Raw genomic sequence first — 25,674 nt, forward strand, 5'->3', positions numbered from 1 at the left:
AGACCTTGATGGGGAGCTGGCTCTCCTGCATCCCCGATACATCTGCTGGCCGCAGACTGCCCCCTACCCCTGAATACTGGCATCAGTAGAGAGCAGGACCCAGTCCAGAACCCAGAAGGGATGACCCTGATTTAGGTTGGCCTGGAGCAGCAATGTCAGGAAGTGGCAAACCTCCCAAGAGGAGGGCAATGATCTGTGTCTTGATGTGTGGATACAACCCGTTCCACTCGGCTAGAATCTGTAGTTGCAGAGGACGGGAGTGAAATTGAGCATACTCTATCATGTTGAATGTAGCCACCATTGTTTCCAGAAGACGCATACAGGCATGGGTGGACACCCTGCGATGCCATATGAAGGTCTGAATTTAGTCCTGTGGGAGGAAAACTGACAGTGAGAATACTGTAGCGCTCCCCGATGTAACAACTAGTGTGAAGGCATTAGAGACGATTTGTACTAATTGATCTTCCAGCTGTGAGACTGTAGAAGATCCACAGTCACCTGAATGTGGTGTTCCAGCAACGCCAATGACTGGGCCAGAAGGAGAGGAGGTAAGATTCTGTGTCCACCCTCCAGGAACGGAGCCACAGGGTCCTCCTGGCTGCTATTGTCAAACTGACACCTTGGATGTTAAAACTCCCATGTCCCTGGCTGCTAAGTAGGTGTTTGCATTCTGGATGTTTAATAGGTAGTACCTGAACAAAGGCAGTGTTCCAGCTTCTCAGTTAAGGTACCAATGGCGTTGGCTACCAAAGCCGATTCCAGGGCTGGATGAGCAATAGCTCCATCACGCAAATAAGCGGTCTTCAGAAAATTCTCCAGCTTTCTATCTGTAGGATCCTTGAGGTAAAATGTATTAGGAATAGGAAGTACCTAGGACCCGACTAATCTTGCAATATGAGAGTCCAGCAGAGATGGGAAGATTCCCACTTAGCCAGCTCCTATGGCAGAAGTGGGTAAAAAGAAACCAAGCGCTTTGATAGCTGAAAACACTTAGTTGGCTGAGCCAACGCCACCTCCAGCAGGTCCTCTAGCTGAGACAAAGGTGGAAACTGTGTTGCTTCCTTCTTTTTCTGCTTGAAAAAAGAACGAGCCAGGTCTGTCTTCTCAGTATGGAGCACAGTCCTGACAAGAGCTTCCACATCAGTAAGGGACATAGAATCCTTCGGTACGGAGGAGGATTCCACATCCAACATGATGGAACCACTATCCTCCTAGTCAGACAGGAGCTCTGGCTCACATTCTCCCTCAGATATCAGTAGAACTCTCCCGCATGGGAGGTCTGCGTGCAGATGCCCCCTCTCTGCCTAGCAGCTGCTTGACCGAGGTGGAAACCTTTGCTAAGCTCTGCACAGACTGCACAAAAGACTGCATCCAAGGCGGCTCTGACTACAGGTGGATAAGAAATCACACGTAGGGAGTTACTTGCTGAGCAGACAGAAAGCCCAAGCTGGCTCCTGAGTGGTTGGTACAGCCGAAGGCGTTTACTTGTGTAGGAGCCGCAAAGCAACATACAAGCCATCATTGTCTGGAACCTGGGGAGTGAGTATGTTGACAACCTCTGCAAGTACAAGGCACTGGAGCAGCCGCCTCTTTGTTAGCTGTTTCTGAAATAAATGTTAAAGCAAACCAATATAAATCCCTAACTCTAAGCTGTACCAGCATAGTTCAAATGGAGTGCAAGAAAGTAAGGTCTACCCAAACTACAAGTAGTTAGGTAGCTATAGAATATCTATAAGTGAAGCACAATATAGATAAGCGTATATATACGGTAGGTTGTTCCTATAGTTTGAGTGGCTATCATGGAACACAGGCAAGGATGACTGATGGCTGCTGGATACAAATATGAAACCCTTTGTTAACAGGACTATCAAATCCAGCATATACCCAGCACTGAACCCAGTGCCACCTAGTGGACGAAAAAGAAAAACACAAACTATGAAGCCATTTTGTTGTGCCAGCAGGTATAAAAGTGATTAAGTACAACATATTAAAAAATTTGCCATATACTACAAAAAGCCTGGGGAAAACAAAAACACCCCCCCCCCAAAAAACAACAACAACAAACAACAACAAAAACAAACAAACAAAAACAACCTGCAATAAACACAGTTGTCACCTATTTAGACAGGTTCAAACAAAGACTATTAGTTAATAGCAGCTCAAAGCTTTGTATATGCTGGTCCATCAATATTCGCAAATATCATTAAACTCTCAATCTCACAAACCTGATGGAGTGGTTTCTGGTACACTTTCTGGACTGGGATCTTTAACCTTTCTATAATAAAAACAAATAAGTCTATCAGTAAATAGCAATGCATCATACATAAAATAATGTAATTTGTAACTTGATTGTATTAAAAACAGTTTACAAGTTGAAGTAGCCCAATGCTTCTGCACAGGTGTTCTTTAGTCAACAAAAACTTTATTTTTGTAATTCCTATAAAATCTATTTTGCAGAAACCACTTGGGGACACTACAGTACCGTGGGGGATAAGTGTTCTGGTTAAAACTTAACTTGCTGAATTCTATTCCCACCTCCTCTATATACCTCCACCCAACCACTCATTATCTCACACAGGGCTATTCAATTATTGTGCATTTTTGATATGCAGTAAGTAACCCATAGATTACATACAAAATGCAAAAACACATAGGTTTTCACAGGTGTTAAATCCATTTTAACATGGACAGCAGCTACAAGGAAAGTGTACCCTCTCAGGGCTTAATGCATGGGGGATATAGGACCTGATTGAATAAGTCTGATCTTTCAATTACCCTGCAGCTAATTAGATATGCCCCACAATGTCTTAGAAGCTATTGGGTGGAAGTCCTAAAAGTTGCGAAAACTGGTTCCCATTGTAAAGAGTCTGGGTGGGTGAGATCCAGTCATGCCGGGGGACTTGACTGCAGGTCTTGGTCCAAGGTATTTGCCTATACACGTTGTGCCCCTTACACTGAAACTTTGAGGTGTGATTTGAACAGCCAGAGTTTTGATGCCCTTGTTCATTGCTGTGTTGTTGTTGCTGATTGTTTGCAACTGGTCTCAGTTTCACCCATGGACCATGTGACCCATCAGGAAGCCCTATTACTTAGAGCGAGTAGTGTTTCAATGACCGTTCCAGAGACCACACACTCTGATGTTGAAAAGAACACTGTTGCACAAATAAACTTTCCAAAAAGCAATTATAAACCTAGGGGTAAATTTACTAAGGTGGGATCTTTTTAGAACTGGTGATGTTGCCCATAGCAACCAGATTCTATCTTACCTTCGAGAAGCAGCTAGATAAATGTTAAGCAGAATCTGATAAGTTGCTATGAGCAACATCACCAGTTCTAAAAAAAAACTCCCACCTTTGTATACTGTATTTACCCACTAGAGGGGGGGGGAAGGGGGTGAACAGGAAGTTTAGTTGTAAGACAGTTCCTCACTGCAGCACCTTCTATACATCAAGGTACAGCAGTGTCTCCTAATATGGATGAATGAGAAGGTTATGGATATAATGGATATTACCCCCCCAGTTTTAGAATTGTGCTCAGTGAGCCGGTCATGCTTGGCTGAGCTCCAGCCTGGATTTATTTTTAATTCATTTCTTATCTCGGCATCATGGTATCCCTTACCCACTTATGTGAGAAGTGGGGTCTCTGGTACTCCTCGGTGCACGGGAGATTAGCAGCACTGCTACCCACACCAGACAGCCGCAGTCCTGAGGCGTTCGGCAGTGGTGAGTAACTGTTCACCTGTACTCCCCACCAGAGTGCACACAATAGACCTGGGAACACAGGTACATAGCCTCCCCCCATCTCCCATAAGTGGAGAGGGGCTGTGTGGAGCAGCGGATGTTTATTATAAAGGCTACATACAGCAGGCAGCTGTTTACTGTTAGCTCTAATTCACAGCGTTTTCCCCCTTATTTCAGGTTCCACATTGGGTCCCCGTAATACAAGTAGAAGGGGATGGAGCCAGTAAAGAACAGGCTTTTCCCCATCAATCAGGGCCAGGCTACCTTAGCTACAGCAGTGTGCTAACAATGTTGCAATCTTCCCTCTACTGTAGGACAGAGTCGTTTCATATTGCATTCACCTGCTTGTCTTACAACCTGCATAGCCTGACACCGGAGTGCAGGCTGTTTGCTAAGAGAGTTGTATATATACTAGGTGATTCCTCCAGCCCTATGGGCGCTCGTCACACCGCCGTAAGGGGCTATACCCCATAAACCCTTGCACGCCCTTGTGGCGTGCAATATTTGTATTATATGGAGTATTACCTCCAATCATAATTGCTCGAGTGGTTAAATATTGCACGGACAAAGGGCATACGATTGTTAAGGGGTCATAGCACCTTGCAATGTACAGACACCTTGATGCGGCTTTGGGGCTTATTCACACATTTGCGCAAATATGTGTAACGAAGATCTCTGAATTCTATTATCATGTGGAATTTATATCTGGTTACGGTTATCATTCAGGGTGCTGGGGGAAACAAATGCCTTTTTCTTGCTTAGAAATACCACTCCCTTTCGAGCACCTGAATGATATCACAGCTAATTGAGCATCACCAATATATATGTCTGTTGTGAGAGGCAGAGAGGTTCCTGCATTAGGAGGAGGTGCAGGCCCTGACATGCCACATGGAGCATTATGGGGTTGCTCCAAAGTAGGTAGCTCTTAGCTTAGACATATTGTAGTAAGGAGCCATTATCATGTGGCTCCTTGCTGGTTAATCTTAGACCCAGATTGGGGTAATGGAGGTGTGGTGCCTCTGGACTGGCTGAGCTGGATGGCCTTAGTGTGGCATACCTTTACATTTTATTAACACTTTTCACTTATTCATTTTTTAACACTATTTCTTTATTTTAATTGCATTTCATTTTTGTATCACTTTCTCTATAGCTTCGGCTTCCTAAATACTAATTTATTAACACTATAGTTTTTTCACTGGTATGCTATGCTGGGCTTTCTGGCTTATGCTGGTGTTTTGGGGTGCCACACCCTGCACCTAGATAAAGCGCCAGGGACCTCAAATATACAGAGACGCCTTGATGCGGCTTTGGGGCTTATTCACACATTTGCGCAAATATGTGTAACGAAGATCTCTGAATTCTATTATCATGTGAAATTTATATCTGGTTACGGTTATCATTCAGGGTGCTGGGGGAAACAAATGCCTTTTTCTTGCTTAGAAATACCCCTCCCTTTCGAGCACCTGAATGATATCACTAAGCTTATACCCCTTTTCCACTAGCTCAAAAATCACAGGTAAATGCACGGGGGCGCGCATTTACCCGTGTTTTTTGCAAGTGGAAAAGGGTAAACCCGGATCAAGTGACCCGTGAATCCTACCCGGCTATTTACCTGGGTAGGACACGGGAATGATCCGGGTAGGGTTGTAGTGTAAACGGGAGCCATGTCGATGCGACACGGCTCCCGTTTACACTGTATGGAAGGGCGGCGCTGGGAGATCATGTGATCTCCCTGCGCCGCCCCTGCCGCGTCACTAGAAGCGTCACCAACCCGGCATATGCCGGGTCGTGACTGCTGATGGGAAAGGGGCTGAGCACGGGTCACAGCAGGGGGCAGCTCCCGTGTTAGGCTCCCGGCTGCGACCCGTGCTCGTAAGTGGAAAAGGGGTATTGAGCATCTACCAATATATATGAATGGCATGAAATGCACATGCAGGGCCAGATGAATCACTTAGTAGGTGCTGTGGTTGGAGGAGGGGCGGGTGCGATGCGGTGGTTGCGGGGGTGCAGCGGGTGGGGGAGGGGGGCGTGGAAGGCCGCAGATGAGGCCCAGAGGTACTGCGAGTGGGTGAGGGACAGGTAATGCTTCTCCTCCTGCTATCCTCCCTTTGGCAGTGGCTCTCACGGAGACTCGCACAGCAGCCAGTCACTATTGTTAGCGCCGGTGTCCCAACGCGCCGCATTACAGGGTAGATGCACTCAAACTACAGCTCCCAGCAGGCCTTAGCACCAGAATGCTTTGGCGCCAAGGGCTGCTGGGAGGTGTAGTTTATTGAATGCGTCTACTTTGCTGTAATGCGGCGCGTTGACACACCGCCTCTAACAATAGTGACTGGCTGGCAGAACTGACTAAATCAATGTAAAAGGTGAAAGTGCTGTGCAGTCCGTGACACTGCACAGCACTGTAACCTTTTACATTGATTCAGCGTCCAGACATTACCCTCCACGATATCACCCACTCTATCAGTTACATTAGCCAACTCGGGGCTTCCAGGCCAGGTGCTGTGTTGCAGAGTCAGGGCCTCTGGGCACAGCTGTGGCGGAGAGGCACTTCTGTGACATCACGCGCAAAGGAAGCTCCAGGGCTCAGAGCGTATGTGGCGCAGGGAGGGCAATGAAAGCATTCCGCGGGGCCGCTTTCATACACATCTACGCCGGTGGCCGCAGCAGCTTTCGTTCCACCTGCGCCGCGGCACGGGAGTGGGGATGGTTGATGCCGGAGGGGGCAGGCGGACTGGCAGAAGGACATAGGACGCTGCAGTAAAAGGATCCCCCCCCCCCCCCCCCCCCCATCTACAGCGCAGAAACTTGCTGCAGATGCAGTGGCATACCCTCCAACTGTACCTTTTTGGCAGGTACAGTACCTTTTTTTTTATGGTCTGACGATATTTGGCTCTCCAAACTTACATTGAAAGTACAGGAAAAGGGGCGTGGCCACACCCCTTTTAGAATTTGTACCGATTTTGTGTGTACATTGTTGGAGGATATGTTGCTGCAGATGCATTGGGAATATTTTGGGGCGTGGACCTGGAGCTGCAGCTCCATCAGCCCCATTGTTAATCCTGCTCTAGGTACACACAGCAGCCAAAAGGCAGAGCCTCCCATTGGATGTAACCTGTATGGGAGGGCGTTTCTCACCCAATCAGCTGTGGACTGGGTGTGATAGACCTGCGGCTAACCCAATGAAAGCTCCTAGCCACGCCCAGCGTTATCCACACAGTCACAGAGTGACAGATCTGGGCTATTATATAGGAGATTTCTAGTGAGGAAGAGAGGATTTTGGTACTTACCGATAAATCCATTTCTCTGAATCCTCTAGGGGACACTGGAGTCCTATACAGTAGGGGTGTGAAGCCTTGAACCGGAGGTGTGGCACAATCTAAAATTAGCAGTGTTTGCACAGCCGGTTCCTCCCCCTTCACATCCCTCCTCCCTCAGTTTGAAAAATGTGACTGAGAGAATAGGACATGACACTATAGCACATGGCGAGGAACCGAACCGTACAACATATCAAACAGCGGCCAAGAACTCTTAACCGAATAACTAACGCTGTTTGCACGAACTGTTTAAAACAAGAACTTTGAACACAGCAGGTTGACAGCACCGAGGCGGGCGTCCAGTGTCCCCTAGAGGATTCAGAGAAATGGATTTATCGGTAAGTACCAAAATCCTCTTTCATCCACTAGGGGACACTGGAGTCCTATACAGTAGGGGACGTCCCAAAGTTTTCCCCCAGGGAGGGAGTGCTGTCGGTGGCCTACAAAACTAAACGTCCGAACTTAGATTCTCCGGACGCAAAAGTATCAAACTTGTAAAATTTCGCGAACGTGTGGGCTGAAGACCACGTCGCCGCCCTGCAAAGTTGAGTAGTGGAAGCACCCCTGGCAGCCGCCCACGAGGCACCCACTGATCGGGTAGTATGAGCACCCGTCTGAACTGGAACCTGTTTGCCACAGGAAATATAAGCTTGCCAAATGGCAAGTCTAATCCATCTAGACAGACTGCTTAGATGCCGGCCAACCCTTCTTTGGCCCATCGTAAAGCACAAACAAATGGTCCGACTTTCTGAAGGACGACGTAACCTGTACGTATACCCTTAAAGCTCGGACAACATCCAATGACACGTCCTCATCTGTGAGACCCTGGAAAGATGGGACCACTATTGGCTGGTTTACGTGAAACCCCGAAACCACCTTCGGGAGGAAGTCTGCTCTTGTACGGAGTTCCGCCCTATCCTCATGAAAAACTAAGAACGGACTCTTACAGGATAAAGGTCCCAACTCAGAAACCCGCCTAGCCGAAGCCAAGGCAAGTAATAACGTGACCTTCCAAGAGAGATATTTCTGGTCTGTTCTCGTCAACGGCTCAAAAGTCGGTGACTTCAAATATTGTAACACCAAATTTAAGTCCCATGGTGCCGTGGGAGGGCGAAAAGGTGGTTGAATCCTCAGAACCCCTTGTAAAAAGTTTTGAATCTCTGGCAAGGATGCTAGCCGCTGTTGAAAAAGGATGGAGAGCCGAAATCTGAACCTTCAAAGAGCCCAGTCTGAGTCCTCCCTCTAGACCGGCCTGAAGGAAAAGTATAAGTCCGAGATAAATGGAAATTCGTTGAATTCCATCCCCGCTCCTGACACCAAGCCATGTACCGTCTCCAAATCCTGTAGTAGTGCCTGGCTGTGACCGGCTTCCTAGCGGCAATCATTGTAGGAATGGCCATTCGTGGAATCCCTCTGTTCCTTAAGATCCGGGTTTCAATAGTCACGCCGTCAAACGCAGCCTGTTCAGGTCGGGGTGTAGGAACGGTCCCTGAGATAGCAGGTCCGCTCTCTGAGGTAACCTCCAAGGATCTTCCGCAAGTAACCCCCGCAGGTAGGAGTACCAACTCCTGCGGGGCCAATCTGGTGCGATTAGAATGGCCCACACTCGTTCCCGTTTTACCCTTTTTAGAACCCTGGGTATGAGTGGGAATGGGGGAAATATGTAAACCCTCCTGTAACACCAAGGAAGTGTAGATGCGTCCACTCCTTCTGCTGCTGGATCTCGAGTCCTTGATACATATCTGGGTAGCTGATGGTTTTGTCGAGACGCCATTAGGTCCACCTGAGGCGGACCCAATCTTCTCACAATCATGTTGAAAATCCGTGGATGAAGGCACCACTCTCCCGGATGCATGTCCTGGCGACTGAGATAATCTGCTTCCCAGTTCTCCACACCTGGAATGAACACTGCCGAGAGAATGATGTCTCGTCTTTCTGCCCACAACAAGATCTTTGTGGCTTCCTTTAGCGCCATCCTGCTCTTTGTTCCGCCTTGACGGTTTATGTAAGCCGTCGTCGTGACATTGTCTGACTGAATCCTGATGTGTTGTTTCATGACTAAGTCTTCTGCTAAGAGAAGTGCATTGTAAACTGCTCTTAGTTCGATGATATTTATGGGTAGTTTGCTCTCCTGTAGCGTCCACCGTCCTTGAAACTGATGGTCCTCTAGGACGGCTCCCCAACCTCTGAGACTGGCGTCTGTCGTCAGGATCCTCCAATCCCAAATGCCGCATTTCTTGCCGGCTGTAAGGTTCTTGTGTAACGACCACCATATCAAGGAGACCCTTACTTGTGGTTGAAGTCGGATTCTCCAATGGAGTAGCCAGTGCGAGCCTGCTCCCTGAGCAATGAGGTTTATTTGGAATGGTCGGGAATGAAGTCTGCCGTACTGGAGAGCTTCGAATGATGCCACCATCTTCCCGAGAAGTTGCACACAGAGGTGCATAGAAACGGTTTGTGTCCTCAGTACCTGAGCCACTAATCGCTGTAAGTCCTGGACCTTGTTCTCTGGTAGGAACACACGTAATAGGACCGTGTCCAAGATGAGACCGAGGAATTGAATCCGTTGAGTCGGTATGAAGTTGGACTTTTGGAAATTGACAATCCATCCATGTTGAATTAGAAATTGATGGGATGTCTGAACATCCTTGAGCAGTCGATTCTGAGATGGAGCCTTGATCAGTAAATCGTCCAGATAAGGTAGATTCGTGACCCCCAACAGTCTCAGTCCTGCAACCATGATCGCCATGATCTTTGTGAAAATTCTTGGGGCTGATGCTAGACCGAACGGCAAGGCCTGGAATTGGTAGAGATCTGCCACCAGTGCGAACCTTAAGTAAGCCTGGTGAGGAGTCCAGATTGGAATATGCAGATATGCATCCTTTATGTCCATGGACACCATGAACTCACCCTGTTCTAAGCCTGCAATGACCGATTGGATTGATTCCATCTTGAATTTGTACACCCTTAAGAACTGGTTGAAAACTTTTAAATTGAGTATTGTCTGACAGTCCCGTCTGGCTTTGGCACGACAAAAAGATTGGAACAGAACCCCGTTCCTCTCTGAGAAGCGGGAACCGGAATAATGACCTCTGCTTGTAGCAATTTGAGAATTGCTGCCCGTAGTGCCCCTGCTTTTTGAGGGCACTGAGGCAATCCTGTTGTAAAAAACTGACTGTGAGGCCTCTGTTGAAATTCCAGCTTGTATCCCTGAGAGATTAAGTTGTTCACCCAAAGTTCTGGTGAGATTTTTGCCCAGATGTCCTGAAAACCTTCCAGTCGGCCGCCCACCAAGGGGGACCCCAGGTGAGCTGGGAGGCCGTCATGCCACGGGCTTGTCAGCAGGTTTATCGTGCTTTCTGGTTGCTGCTTGTGAGCGGCCTCTACCTCTGCCCCCACGTGCTTGTCTACCGAAAACCCCTTCCTCTGGCTCGAAAGGACTAAGATCTAAATGAAGTGAAGTAAATGCTGGTCCCGAATAACCTCTCCTAGTCTGTGGAGCAGTTCTCGTATAAGGAGTAGGCAGAAAAGTGGACTTCCCCGCTGTAGCCTGCGAAATCCACTTGTCTAATTCTGGTCCGAACAGCATTTCACCCCCAAAGGGGATGGATTCTACCGCCTATTTGGTCTCGGAGTCTCCCTGCCATTCTCTGAGCCATAAAATCTGTCTAGCTGATATGGCCGATGCAGATATGCACGATGCTATTCTGCTAATATCCTTAGAAGCTTGACATAAGTACGACAAACACAAGAGGTGTTATTCACACCCCAACTCCCGGCGCAATTAATTAATTTAATTGTTTGAATTCAGCTGCACACATTAAAGGATTAGCTAAATCCTATAACAATTATATTAAAGAAAAAGGAAAAACAATGGTGCGCTTGAATTTAAACCAATTGTAATTATTTATATAAATATATATATATATCTCAGTAGGTGTCCGCTTTCACTCACCACCGAAATAAACAACAAAGAGTCTGCCTTGATTCATATATAATTATTTTACTAAAATAAATAAATAGACACATACATAAATAACTAAAATTCTGTATGTTCCACACACTACAATGAAAGGCAGATAGAATCCACTAATACTGAAAGAGCTTGGCAGCAGTAGTATAATTGTATTGATGGCAACAATGACGTCATCTCCCTGTCTGTCCGACCACACACTGACGGAAGGATCCACACGCACAGAGCCGCTGACCGGAGTTCCCGATTGTCAGCCTGCCAGCACCTGAGAGAGTGTTTTACCTTCAGCGGTCTGAGCACAAGCGGCAGCCCTATCTCAGACGCTGATCAGAAAATCCGCTGTCCACCTGCTAGGACCCGAGAGTGTGCTATCTCCAGCGGTCATCTTACAAGCGGTGGTTACACCTGAGACGCTGACTGGAGCTCCCGTTGTCCGCTTGCCAGGACCTGAGAGTGCAATATCTCAGCGCTCATACTGCAAACAGTGCACTGGCATCACACCGATCTACCTGCCCGCCAGGACTGAAATTAACATACTGCTCACCGGCGGTGAGCATTACAGTTTTGAAGTCATACAGAATTTTCTATCCCTCCGGGTGCGTGCATCCTAATACCGGACATTTCCCGCAGGTCGGGTAAGAACTCAGTAATCCATCCTCTGCACTGGGACGCCAGTCGCAGGAGGTTGTGTGAAACTTGCATGTGATACATATTGGCAGTTGTTACAGTATTTATATTCAGTGTGACATAATTGGCTGTAACAGATTTGGATAAGTCTGTTTAGTGTCACTTATATATATTGTTGCCATCAATACAATTATACTACTGCTGCCAAGCTCTTTCAGTATTAGTGGATTCTATCTGCCTTTCATTGTAGTGTGTGGAACATACAGAATTTTAGTTATTTATGTATGTGTGTCTATTTATTTATTTTAGTAAAATAATTTTATATGAATCAAGGCAGACTCTTTGTTGTTTATTTCGGTGGTGAGTGAAAGCGGACACCTACTGAGATATATATATATATTTATATAAATAATTACAATTGGTTTAAATTCAAGCGCACCATTGTTTTTTCCTTTTTCTTTGACATAAGTACGAAGCAGATTCCCGAATGTGTTCCGCCAGTTGGGTAATCTCTTCCAAACTGTTTTCCTCCTCAATAGCTTGTACAATACGGCCGGACCATGCACCCATGGCCTTGTTGACCCAGGCACAGACTATCGCAGGTCTCTGCGCTGCACCAAAAATTGACTTTAAAGGATGCGTCAGACCGTAAAGTTGACACTGCGTTAAAGTAGTTACGTTAGGAATCGGTAAAATTGGTCTTTTTTGACAACCTTCCTAGTGAGGCGTCCACTACCGGCGGAGTCTCCCACTTGTCCATTACACCCTTAGGTAGGGGATAAGTTACCTGAAACCGTTTCGGAAATTGAAACCGTTTGTCAGGTTGTTTCCAAGCCTCCTCTATCTGAGATTGGAGGGATTTAGGAATGGGAAACACTGCTGAACGCGACTTCTGGGATTCGAACAAATCGAAATCCTCCGGCTCCCGTATTTCCTCGTCCTTAAAGCTTAGGATCTCTTTTACCGCGTCAATTAAGGAGTCTAGACCTGAGATTGCAGAGTCCTCTTCTGGAAAGTCGGCATCTAAGTTAGGTTCAATTAACTCACCTTCCTCCGTATCAAGAAGAAAACACTCTTCCTCTTCTGATTCTGGTATCCTAGGGAAAGTTCTTTTAACAGCCTTGCGCACACTTGTGTCTGCGTGTGCGGGCGGCGTTAACCTGATTAGAAATTCCTCCATCGTCTTTGAGAATCCCGCAGCCCATTCTGATTGCTGCTTGCGCGATTCTGCCATCTCCATGGAGATTCTATTAGCAAGGTTGTCTTCCCATGCCTTAGCCAGAGCACTGCTCCCCGGTGGCACGTCCTTGTCTAAGCAGGAGTCGCACACCCCGGAGCTGCCAACCCGTGTGCTCTTCTTGTTACATTTCGTACAAACATAACAGGTCTTGGAGGTCTTGGTTGCCTTAGACATGTTGTTTTGAAAACCCTGTACCAGGGTAACCCGTCGCGCTTTCACCCTTTAAACTAGGAAGAGAAAGACTGGGAGATGACGGAAGCTAAGGTATTGGATCCGGTTGGAATTACCTGTCCTTTTCGTATATAAAAAAAAGGAGCAGGCCAATATCTTTACTCTAATTAAATAAAAAAATAAAACACCAGCCGACTCGCAATCCTCACACCCCAACTGTAATCAGCTACGATGTTGGAGTTGGTATTCGCTTGCTTCCGTGAATTTTCTGCGGGATCTTTGAAACAGAAGTCCCTTGAAAATATAAATTGTAAAGTAATATTACTTTTCAGGGGATCCTCATATACTGTAAATATATTTTACACCAGCAGAGGGAGCTGTTGCCTAACGATCACTCTGCTATAATTCTTGGGGCTGATTTTACTATGCACTATGCAGGCAGTGCAGCAGGGGGAGCTAATTCTGTAATAAGCAACCTCTACTGGGGGGGGTGGGGGGGGGGGGAATGATGACCCATCCCTTATACATTCTGGCGCCATAATCATTAAATATGGCCCCCACTAAATGTCTGCCCCACATATGCTTTTACCTAGGACGGCTCCCCATTTATTTTTATAGTTTTTACTGGCTTGTTATTCACTTGCTGCTTTTGCTCCCCTCCCGCTGGCTGGCGCGCGCCGAGTCTGCCATCGGCGCTCGGCGAAACAGTCTTTTCCCCACTACTATCTGGCGCGCTCCGGACCCGCTGGCCGGCGCGCGCCTTGACAGCCCCGTAGCGGCGCCTGTGCTCCACTTCGGCTGACTGATTCTCCTTGTGCAGCGCGCCTCTCAGCCGTCGCTCCCTGCTCACAGGGAGGAAGAGCTGAGTCCCGCGCCGCACTCTGCTCCCGCGCCCGCCGCTGTAGCTGCAAGAGGGGGTCTATTTCTTTCATCAGGAGGCAGCAGTTCAAGAAAGAAAAATAAATAAATTAAGTACATGAAGTACCCTAGCCTAAGCTACGTCTTCCTTCAACCAGTACTCACTGTTAGGAAGACTTGGAGGATCTCCTGTGGAGAGGCAGGTCCCTTCAATAGGGATCTTTGTCTCTCCAATATATATGTCTTTGTCTGCCTTTTAGTAGGTGGACGCAGCACACTCTTGTATTTTAGTCAGGAGCTAAGTGCTCCCACGTGCTGTTACCTCCAGCACAATTTTTCAAACTGAGGGAGGACGGATGTGAAGGGGGAGGAACCTGCTGTGCAGACAATGCTAATTTTAGATTGTGCCACACCTCCGGTTCAAGGCTTCACACCCCTACTGTATAGGACTCCAGTGTCCCCTAGTGGATGAAAGAGAAATATATTTGCTCCACATGCAATAAAAAAAAAAAAAAAAAACTCACACTGCTTATTCTTCCTTGTGAGAGTCTTGTGCTGCAGATATGGGTCAATCTGGCTCCTCTCAGACCCCCCCCCCCCCCCCCCCCCCGATACGGGCTGTAGCTAGCAGGTGCTGTGCTACAGTTATAGTGAACTTGCTGCAATTCACAAGTCTCCTGGGGCTACTGATCTCACAGGTGTCCAGATCACCTTCCACTTCGGTTGCAGCTGAACCTCCTTGGGTTGCTGGTCTTGCCATGTCGGTAGAAGGTCAGACAAATTCAAGATCCTTCCACGAAAGTCTGAGGCATCTTTACGACAAATAAGGAAGAGACACTCGCCTCCTTTTATCAGATGAGTCAGTGGAAGTCGGTGGTAAACTGCAACCAGTTGCCTGTCGCCAGTAACCAAAACTTTCAGAAAAAACTGTGGCATGACGGGCTCCCCTCCTACCTCGGAGTATCCATGGTAGGAGCCCGCCCTGGAAATTTTCAGGAAGCTTGGTTTCTCCTGATCACGGATCCGTGGGTTCGCAAACTCGTATCCATGGGATACAAACTAGATTTAAAAGTTTTACTGCCAGCTAAGTTTTTTTTTTTTTTTTAGATTTGCCCGTAGCGCAAGACAAAAGGATTGCCCTTCAGGGGGCTATACAATCCCTAATGAGCTCAGCAGTGTTAATGCCGGATCCACTTCACCACATGAAACAGGATTTCTATTCAAATCTTTTTGTAGTTCCAGAACTGGACGGATCGGTGAGACCAATCCCGACTCTAAAGTCTCTGAATCAGTTTCTGGATTACAGATTCAAGATGGAATCGATCACTTTGGTCATCGAAAGCTTAGAACCCATGGAGTATCTAGTATCCCTGGATATAAGACACAGCTGGATAATCAATTACAAGAAATCCAACCCTCTACTGCAGGGGTGGCCAGTCAATGGCAAAGAGCCAGAAAAGATCCGTAGTAAGAGCCATATTATGCGCGTGCCTAAGGTGCGGGCATAGCTGTCACAAAGTCACACCCCATTTTTATGCGCACACCTTTCGGTTTGAAGTCTGTAGGAGTTTAACCTTGTGTCATAACCCCATTTTTAGCCATGTTGTACAGTGCCACATACATATAAAAACACCAAAAAATGGGTGCCTCCACAGTGCCAAATACATATATGTCCCCACAGTGCCAGATAATAAGAATTTACTTACCGATAATTCTATTTCTCGTAGTCCGTAGTGGATGCTGGGAACTCCGTAAGGACCATTGGGAATAGCGGCTCCGCAGGAGACTGGGCACAAAAGTAAAGCTTTAGGACTACCTGGTGTGCACTGGCTCCTCCCCCTATGACCCTCCTCCAAGCCTCAGTTAGGATACTGTGCCCGGACGAGCGTACACAATAAGGAAGGATTTTGAATCCCGGGTAAGACTCATACCAGCCACACCAATCACACCGTACAACTTGTGATCTGAACCCAGTTAACAGCATGATAACAGAAGGAGCCTCTGGAAAGATGGCTCACAACAACAATAACCCGATTTAGTTAACAATAACTATGTACAAGTATTGCAGACAATCCGCACTTGGGATGGGCGCCCAGCATCCACTACGGACTACGAGAAATAGAATTATCGGTAAGTAAATTCTTATTTTCTCTGACGTCCTAGTGGATGCTGGGAACTCCGTAAGGACCATGGGGATTATACCAAAGCTCCCAAACGGGCGGGAGAGTGCGGATGACTCTGCAGCACCGAATGAGAGAACTCCAGGTCCTCCTCAGCCAGGGTATCAAATTTGTAGAATTTAGCAAACGTGTTTGCCCCTGACCAAGTAGCTGCACGGCAAAGTTGTAAAGCCGAGACCCCTCGGGCAGCCGCCCAAGATGAGCCCACCTTCCTTGTGGAATGGGCTTTTACAGATTTTTGCTGTGGCAGGCCTGCCACAGAATGTGCAAGCTGAATTGTACTACAAATCCAACGAGCAATAGTCTGCTTAGAAGCAGGAGCACCCAGCTTGTTGGGTGCATACAGGATAAACAGGGAGTCAGATTTTCTGACTCCAGCCGTCCTGGAAACATATTTTCAGGGCCCTGACAACGTCCAGCAACTTGGAGTCCTCCAAGTCCCTAGTAGCCGCAGGTACCACAATAGGCTGGTTCAGGTGAAACGCTGAAACCACCTTAGGGAGAAATTGTGGACGAGTCCTCAATTCTGCCCTGTCCGTATGAAAAATCAGGTAAGGGCTTTTATAAGATAAAGCCGCCAATTCTGACACGCGCCTGGCCGAAGCCAGGGCCAACAGCATGACCACTTTACATGTGAGATATTTCAAATCCACAGATTTAAGCGGTTCAAACCAATGTGATTTTAGGAACCCCAAAACTACATTGAGATCCCAAGGTGCCACTGGAGGCACAAAAGGAGGCTGTATATGCAGCACCCCCTTGACAAACGTCTGAACTTCAGGAACTGAAGCCAGTTCTTTCTGGAAGAAAATCGACAGGGCCGAAATCTGAACCTTAATGGATCCTAATTTTAGGCCCATAGACACTCCTGTTTGCAGGAAATGCAGGAATCGACCCAGTTGAAATTCCTCCGTTGGGGCCTTCCTGGCCTCGCACCACGCAACATATTTCCGCCAAATGCGGTGATAATGCTTTGCGGTCACATCCTTCCTGGCTTTGATCAGGGTAGGAATGACTTCTTCCGGAATGCCTTTTTCCTTCAGGATCCGGCGTTCAACCGCCATGCCGTCAAACGCAGCCGCGGTAAGTCTTGGAACAGACAGGGTCCTTGCTGGAGCAGGTCCCTTCTTAGAGGTAGAGGCCACGGGTCCTCTGTGAGCATCTCTTGAAGTTCCGGGTACCAAGTCCTTCTTGGCCAATCCGGAGCCACGAGTATAGTTCTTACTCCTCTCCGTCTTATAATTCTCAGTACCTTGGGTATGAGAGGCAGAGGAGGGAAACACATACACTGACTGGTACACCCATGGTGTTACCAGAGAGTCCACAGCTATTGCCTGAGGGTCCCTTGACCTGGCGCAATACCTGTCCAATTTTTTGTTGAGGCGGGACGCCATCATGTCCACCTTTGGTTTTTTCCAACGGTTTACAATCATGTGGAAGACTTCTGGGTGAAGTCCCCACTCTCCCGGGTGGAGGTCGTGCCTGCTGAGGAAGTCTGCTTCCCAGTTGTCCACTCCCGGAATGAACACTGCTGACAGTGCTATCACATGATTTTCCGCCCAGTGAAGAATCCTTGCAGCTTCTGCCATTGCCCTCCTGCTTCTTGTGCCGCCCTGTCTGTTCACGTGGGCGACTGACGTGATGTTGTCCGACTGGATCAGCACCGGCTGACCTTGAAGCAGAGGTCTTGCTTGGCTTAGGGCATTGTAAATGGCCCTCAGCTCCAGGATATTTATGTGAAGTGATGTCTCCAGGCTTGACCACAAGCCCTGGAAATTTCTTCCCTGTGTGACTGCTCCCCAGCCTCGCAGGCTGGCATCCGTGGTCACCAGGACCCAGTACTGAATGCCGAATTTGCGGCCCTCTAGAAGATGAGCACTCTGCAACCACCACAGGAGAGACACCCTTGTCTTTGGTGATAGGGTTATCCGCTGATGCATCTGAAGATGCGATCCGGACCATTTGTCCAGCAGGTCCCACTGGAAAGTTCTTGCGTGGAATCTGCAGAAAGGGATTGCTTCGTAGGAAGCCACCATTTTTCCCAGGACCCTTGTGCATTGATGCACTGACACTTGGCCTGGTTTTAGGAGGTTTCTGACTAGTTCGGATAACTCCCTGGCTTTCTCCTCCGGGAGAAACACCTTTTTCTGGACTGTGTCCAGGATCATCCCTAGGAATAGAAGACGTGTCGTCGGGATCAGCTGCGATTTTGGAATATTGAGAATCCAACCGTGCTGCCGCAACACTACTTGAGATAGTGCTACCCCGACTACCAATTGTTCCCTGGATCTTGCCCTTATAAGGAGATTGTCCAAGTACGGGATAACTAAAACTCCCTTCCTTCGAAGGAGTATCATCATTTCGGCCATTACCTTGGTAAAGACCCGGGGTGCCGTGGATAAACCTTTCGGCCATTACCTTGGTAAAGACCCGGGGTGCCGTGGACAAACCAAACGGCAGCGTCTGAAACTGATAGTGACAGTTCTGTACCACAACCTGAGGTATCCTTGGTTAGAAGGGTAAATTTGGACATGGAGGTAAGCCTCCTTGATGTCCAAAGACACCATATAATCCCCTTCTTCCAAGTTCGCAATCACCGCTCTGAGTGACTCCATCTTGAATTTGAACCTGTGTATGTAAGTGTTCAAGGATTTCAGATTTAAAATAGTCCGGCTTCGGTACCACAAACAGCGTGGAATAATACCCCTGTCCCTGTTGCAGGAGGGGTATCTTGATTATCACCTGCTGGGAATACAGCTTGTGAATGGCTTCCAATACCGCCTCTCCCTGTCGGAGGGAGACGTCGGTAAAGCAGACTTTAGGGGAGTGCCCGAGTCCGCTTGTAAAGCCCCAGCGTCATGCTGAGGACTTGGCAGAAACGGGAGAGGGCTTCTGTTCCTGGGAACTGGCTGTTTGCTGCAGCCTTTTTCCTCTCCCTCTGCCACGGGGCAGAAATGAGGAGCCTTTTGCCCGCTTGCCCTTATGGGGCCGAAAGGACTGCGCCTGATAATACGGCGTCTTCTTATGTTGAGAGGCTACCTGGGCTAAAAATGTGGATTTCCCAGCAGTTGCCGTGGCCACCAGGTCTGATAGACCTACCCCAAATAACGCCTCCCCTTTGTAAGGCAATACTTCCATATGCCTTTTGGAATCAGCATCACCTGACTACTGCCTCGTCCATAACCCTCTTCTGGCAGAAATGGACAGCGCACTTACTCTTGATGCCAGTCGGCAAATATCCCTCTGTGCATCACGCATATATAGAAATGCATCTTTCAAATGCTCTATAGTCAGTAATATACTGTCCCTATCTAGGGTATCAATATTGTCAGTCAGGGAATCCGACCAAGCCACCCCAGCACTGCACATCCAGGCTGAGGCGATTGCTGGTCGCAGTATAACACCCGTGTGAGTGTATATACATTTTAGGATATTCTCCTGCTTTCTGTCAGCAGGTTCCTTAAGGGCGGCCGTATCAGGAGACGGTAGTGCCACCTGTTTTGACAAACGTGTGAGCGCTTTATCCACCTTAGGGGGTGTTTCCCAACGTGCCCTATCCTCTGGCGGGAAGGGGTATGATGCTAATAACCTTTTAGGAATTATCAGTTTATCGGGGGAAACCAACGCTTCATCACACACTTCATTTAATTCCTCAGATGCAGGAAAAACTACAGGCAGTTTTTTCTCACCAAACATAATACCCTTTTTAGTGGTACTTGTATTATCAGAAATATGTAAAACATTTTTCATAGCAATCAATCATGTAACGTGTGGCCCTACTGGAAGTCACATTCGTCTCTTCATCGTCGACACTGGAGTCAGTATCCGTGTCGGCGTCTGTATCTGCCATCTGAGGTAACGGGCGTTTTAGAGCCCCTGATGGCTTTTGAGACGCCTAGACAGGCACGAGCTGAGTAGCCGGCTGTCCCATGTCATCAACCGTCTTTTGTAAAGAGCCGACACTGTCACGTAATTCCTTCCATAAGCTCAGCCACTCAGGTGTCGACTCCCTAGGGGGTGACATCTCCATTACAGGCAATTGTTCCGCCTCCACACCATTTTCCTCCTCATACATGTCGACACAATCGTACCGACACAGCACACACACAGGGAATGCTCTGATAGAGGACAGGACCCCACTAGCCCTTTGGGAGACAGAGGGAGAGTATGCCAGCACACACCAGAGCGCTATATATATATATATATATATATATATATATATATATATATATATATATATATATATATATATATATATATATATATATATATATATATATACACATGGATAACCTTATAGAAGTGTTTTTCCCCTTATAGCTGCGGTTTTATTTATACTGCGCCCAATTAGTGCCACCCTCTCTTGTTTTACCCTTTTCTGTAGTGCAGGACTGCAGGGGAGAGTCAGGGAGACGTCCTTCCAGCAGAGCTGTGAGGGAAAATGGCGCCCGTGTGCTGAGGAGATAGGCTCCGCCCCTTTCTCGGCAGACTTTTCTCCCGCTTTTTGCTGTATTCTGGCAGGGGTTAAAATACATCCATATAGCCCTGGGGGTTATATGTGATGTATTTTCACCAGCCAAGGTGTTTCTATTGCTGCTCAGGGCGCCCCCCCCCCCCCCCCCCCCCCCCCCAGCGCCCTGCACCCTCAGTGACCGGAGTGTGAAGTGTGCCTGAGGAGCAATGGCGCACAGCTCCAGTGCTGTGCGCTACCTTGGTGAAGACTGATGTCTTCTGCTGCCGATTTTCCGGACCTCTTCTTGCTTCTGGCTCTGTAAGGGGGCCGGCGGCGCGGCTCTGGGACCGGACTCCGAGGCTGGGCCTGTGTTCGGTCCCTCTGGAGCTAATGGTGTCCAGTAGCCAAGAAGCCCAAGCTGGCTGCAAGCAGGCAGGTTCGCTTCTTCTCCCCTTAGTCCCTCGATGCAGTGAGCCTGTTGCCAGCAGGTCTCACTGAAAATAAAAAACCTAAAACTAAACTTTTACTAAGAAACTCAGGAGAGCCTCCTAGAATGCACCCTTCTCGGCCGGGCACAAAAATCTAACAGGCTTGGAGGAGGGTCATAGGGGGAGGAGCCAGTGCACACCAGGTAGTCCCTAAAGCTTTACTTTTGTGCCCAGTCTCCTGCGGAGCCGCTATTCCCCATGGTCCTTACGGAGTTCCTAGCATCCACTAGGACGTCAGAGAAACATATATTCCTCCACAGTGCCAGATACACATACCCCCAGTGCGAGATATGCCCCCACTGTCAGCTACACGTCTCCCCAGTGCCAGATATGCCCCCACTGCCAAATACACGTCCCCCCAGTGGCAGATAAACATCCCCCCAGTGGCAAATAAACATCCCCCCAGTGGCAAATATGCCCCCAGTGCCAGATACACATCCCCCAGTGCCAGATATGCCCCCAGTGTAAGGTACACAACCCCACACTGCCCCCCCCCCCCCAAGTGCTGCTCACCGCCGCGCTGCTGCTTGTGAGGGGAGGAGAGCGCAGCGTGCGCCTCTCCTGCCATTCAGTCTCCACTCTCCAGCAGCGTTGATTCTCTCTAATTAGGTGCTGGTCCGTGAGCCAGAGTTCGCGGACCGGCAGCTAAGACTACCGATTGACTGCCGGTCCGAGAGCTCTGATTGGCTCAAGGCCCGGCACCGGGCACTGCAGACTATGGCAGCGGGAGCTTACGAGCCGCATGCGGCTCGAGAGCCGCGGGTTGGCCACAGTTGCTCTACTGTCACGGCGTCTTCCGTTTCTAGGGATAACACTGAACACAAATGCTCAGAAAGTCTTCTTACCGGAAGACAAAGCAGAGTTTCCGCCTTATGGTTCAGAAAACTACTCAGAGGACCGTTTCTGTACACTTGCGCATTATTCACTTGTTGGGGAACATGGTTGCAGCCTCCGAATCCCTACAGTTCGTTCAAATTCAATCCCATCCTTTTGAAGTAGACCTATTGCATCAATTGGGCCGAACGCAACAATGTCATTCAACAGGTAGTCTGCTTCCCAGATGTCAACTACCTCAGTCACGAGTATCTTCAGCCAGGAGAATGTGCTCTACACCCAGAAGTTTTTAAAGCACTAATGTGACGGTGGGGTTGCCCACAGGTGGACCTAATGGCGTCCAAACTGAAACATCAACTTTTTCGGGACGTGTCCAGAACACGGGATCCTCAGGCAGAAGCGGTGGACGCCTTAACGGTTCCTTGGCCGTACAACCTCTTCTACCGGTTTCCACCATTTCCGCTGCTTCCACGATTTCAAGAAGATAGAGAGAATTGGCCACAGTGATATTGGTGGCACCAGCTTGGCTTCGGAGGGCATGGTTTTCAGAGCTGCACTACCTTTTGGTGGACGATCCATGGCCACTGCCTCTACACATCTGGATCTGTTACAATAGGGTCTTTTCGTTCACCCCGATTTACAGAAACAGCGTTTAATGGGGTGGCTATAAAGGTCAACATCTTGAGCAGTCATGGGATTCTGGATGCTGTTATTCGCACAATGTTGCAGGCTAGAAAACCAGTTACAGCAGCCCATTACCATTGCATATGGCGTTCTTATCTGGCTTGGTGCGAACGTCACAGCTTTCAGACTGGGACCTTTCAACTGTCCTGGTTTCTACTTTTTCTTCAAGCAGGTTTGGCTTCTGGACTCTCTGAAGGTTCAAGTTTCCACGTTGTCAATTTTCTTCTGGAAGTTCAGACTTTCTTGCAAGGAGTTCTAGGGATACAGCCTTCATTTGTAACGCTCAGAGCACCTTGGGACTTGAATCTTGTGCTTTCTTTCCTCCAGTCTAGTTTCTTTGAGCCTCTGGAGGGAGACCTCAAATACCTAATATGGAAGACTGTCTTTTTACTGGCATTAACTTCTGCTCAGGTTTCAGAGTTTAGTGCTTTGTCCTGCAAACCACCTTACCTCATTCTTCCATGAAGACAGAGCTGACTTAAGGACACATTCGTCTTTTTCTTCAGAAGGTCGTTTCGGCTTTCCATATCAGCCAATTGTGGTCCCGTCATTACGGGATGATTCTGGTATGCCTTCTACTCTGGATGTAGGTCGAGCTTTGAAGATTTGTGGCCCAATCAGCGCCCTTACGGAAGTCGGGGCAGCCGCTATGAAGCACTTTGGGGCCATGGATTTGCATAACGATTCGTCAGGCTCATCTTTAAAAGGCTCGCCAACCGCCAATGTCCATTTCTGCTCACTGCAGACGTTCTGCAGGGGCATCATGGAGCCACTACGGCTATACGCTATTCATACTTTTAAGGTTTACAAGTTTGCAGCTTCTGCTTCTAGTAATGGCTGCCTTCTGTTGCTGGTTCCTCAGCAATCTCCCGCCCAGGGGGGAAACTTTGGGATGTCCCCAGTGTGAGCATGTTCCAGTGACCCCTAGTGGCTTCAGAGAAAAGGATTTATCAGTAAGTACCAAAATCCCATTTTTGCGAATGGTGTGATGTGTATTGGAGTGAACAGAGGAATTAAAGACATCAACTGAAACGTAAATGCTAGAAAACCATACCCTCACAGACAAATGAAAATAAAGGGTGAACATAAACTATTACTATAGTTTTCCAAGAGCATAATAGATATTACTGCAAAGCCATATATGGAATCTAAGCTCACCTGGGGGCAGCTCTGGGTTTGCGTGCTGGCTTGGGGATTTCAAAAGATTCATCGTTTGATTCTAAACATGGCTCAAACTGACCATCGCTGTCAATGTCACTCTCATTTTTAAAGTTGTGAGCTTTGCTTTCATCATCAGAGTCCAACACATACTTTACATTTGCTAAACAAAGTGATAAAGGAGTCAAGTTAGTCCATGAGTACTGCACATCTGTATAATACAAAGTCTACTTCAGTGAGTGTGAGGAATATAATGCAGTACTTCCTCAAGCCATGCTAGCACAAAGCATTGAACTAAACTATTAACTCTAAGTGCAACCACTTACTGCAATGTGAACAGCACTGGGAACCTACAGATGTGTCCTCATTCATCTTACCTCAATACACTACACAGCAGGAAATGCCTGGCATGAGTGAGCCAACAGGTCCAGTGCAACTCAAGTTGGTAGTCTTTGACGAAAATAGGTCTTAACATTGCTATGCGGAAATGCAGACTGCCGATTAAAATATGCAGCATGCCTATATTCTGTGAGCGACCGCACATGTATCTGCATACAAAATACTACATTACTGTTTCAAAGAAAACACTGTAGCGTAGCATTTCGTATGCAGATAGAGCCATGGTCGTAAACAGAATATAGGCATGATGCATATCATTTTAATCAGCAAAAGCTTGTGCGTTCTATTCACATCTTATTGTGAGTAACACATTTTAATGGAAGCAATAGCACGAAAAGACGCTAGGCACCATGAAGTCCAAACTGTATTAAGCCTTAAAAAGTGATCTAGTTACTCTTAACACAATACAGGCTACACACATTTTGGTCTACTTGTTCTAAATTTTGTTGGCTTCAATGTGGCGAGATAGGTCAAATATTCTGGTCATACTCTGTCATTGGTCCATTTTGGGCAGATGTTTTTAAACTAATAATGTACTTAATTTATCACTCTTCCCATTCACTTCTTTAGCTCTTCTAAATATATTCCCTGATATTTTGCAACATAAGCGGTACGGCCTTCGACATGTTCTTATTGCAGCTCGAGCCACTTTAGCGCAAATATGGAAACCGCCTGCTCCTCCTTTATTAATGGCTATACATAAGATTCATTTCCACTATACTATGGAGACTGAATATATGCCAGTCGTACTCTGCCTCATCTCCTCTAGGTCTTTGATCATCTTGGAATGTATTCGTAACAGATGGGGATGGCACTCAGTATTTTCCGAAAACATCGCAAACTGAACACCTTTAATTCAGCCTTAACAATAAACAGTGACTCCACAAATATTTGTTATGGTAGACTTACAGTTGATAACGCTTTCTCCTAAATCCACAGGATAATATTGGGATATGAGGTAGTGACACTGGATTGGCACCAAACGATCAAAGCTTTCGGCCTCCCAGAATGCAACGGGTCAGTCCCTATATCCGCCTCCTAGCTCAGGCAATTCAGTTGTTTTCCAAAGCTCAAGGCAAGAGCATCATAGAGAGCCCTAATCAAGTGAGAAGAACACATGCACACCCTTCCGTACAAGGAGGAAGAGGTTAGTGAGTGAAAGGATCTTCAAATCAGGTGCGTCAGGGTGGGATCCCTGTGGACATAGGAGAAATAGAGTTATCAACGGTAAGGCTACCATAACAAATATTTCTCCTGCAGAGTCCACAGGATAACGTTGGGATGTCCCAAAGCACTTTAGTGGTGGGGATGCTCCTGATTGGACAAGAGAATCCTTCGCCCGAATTCAGCGTCCTTAGAGGCAAAGGTATCAAAGGCATAATGTCTAAAGAATGTGTTAATGGAAGACCATGTGGCTGCCTTACATATTTGTTCTGCTGAAGCACCACGTTGTGCTGTCCATGATGGACCTACCTTACAAGTACAGTTAGCAGAGACATTAGACAGAACAGGGAGATCAGCTTGAGAATATGCTTCTGAAATAGTAATTTGA

At 47.5% G+C, this 25,674-nt stretch overlaps 1 protein-coding gene across 1 annotated transcript in view; it reads right to left on the bottom strand.

Annotated features, from left to right (window-relative positions):
• The window catches only part of TOP2A (DNA topoisomerase II alpha), a 208,611-nt gene that overhangs the window by 20,538 nt on the left and 162,399 nt on the right, over positions 1–25,674 (bottom strand). The window contains exons 31-32 of the mRNA XM_063959788.1: positions 23,724–23,886; positions 2,226–2,275 (exon numbers count right to left, since the gene is read on the bottom strand). Of these exons, the coding sequence (XP_063815858.1) occupies positions 2,226–2,275; positions 23,724–23,886 (213 nt within the window). The remainder of the gene's footprint in view (positions 1–2,225; positions 2,276–23,723; positions 23,887–25,674) is intronic.

The sequence above is a fragment of the Pseudophryne corroboree genome, chromosome 3 (genome assembly GCF_028390025.1).
Source record: "Pseudophryne corroboree isolate aPseCor3 chromosome 3, aPseCor3.hap2, whole genome shotgun sequence".
Lineage (NCBI taxonomy): Eukaryota > Metazoa > Chordata > Amphibia > Anura > Myobatrachidae > Pseudophryne > Pseudophryne corroboree.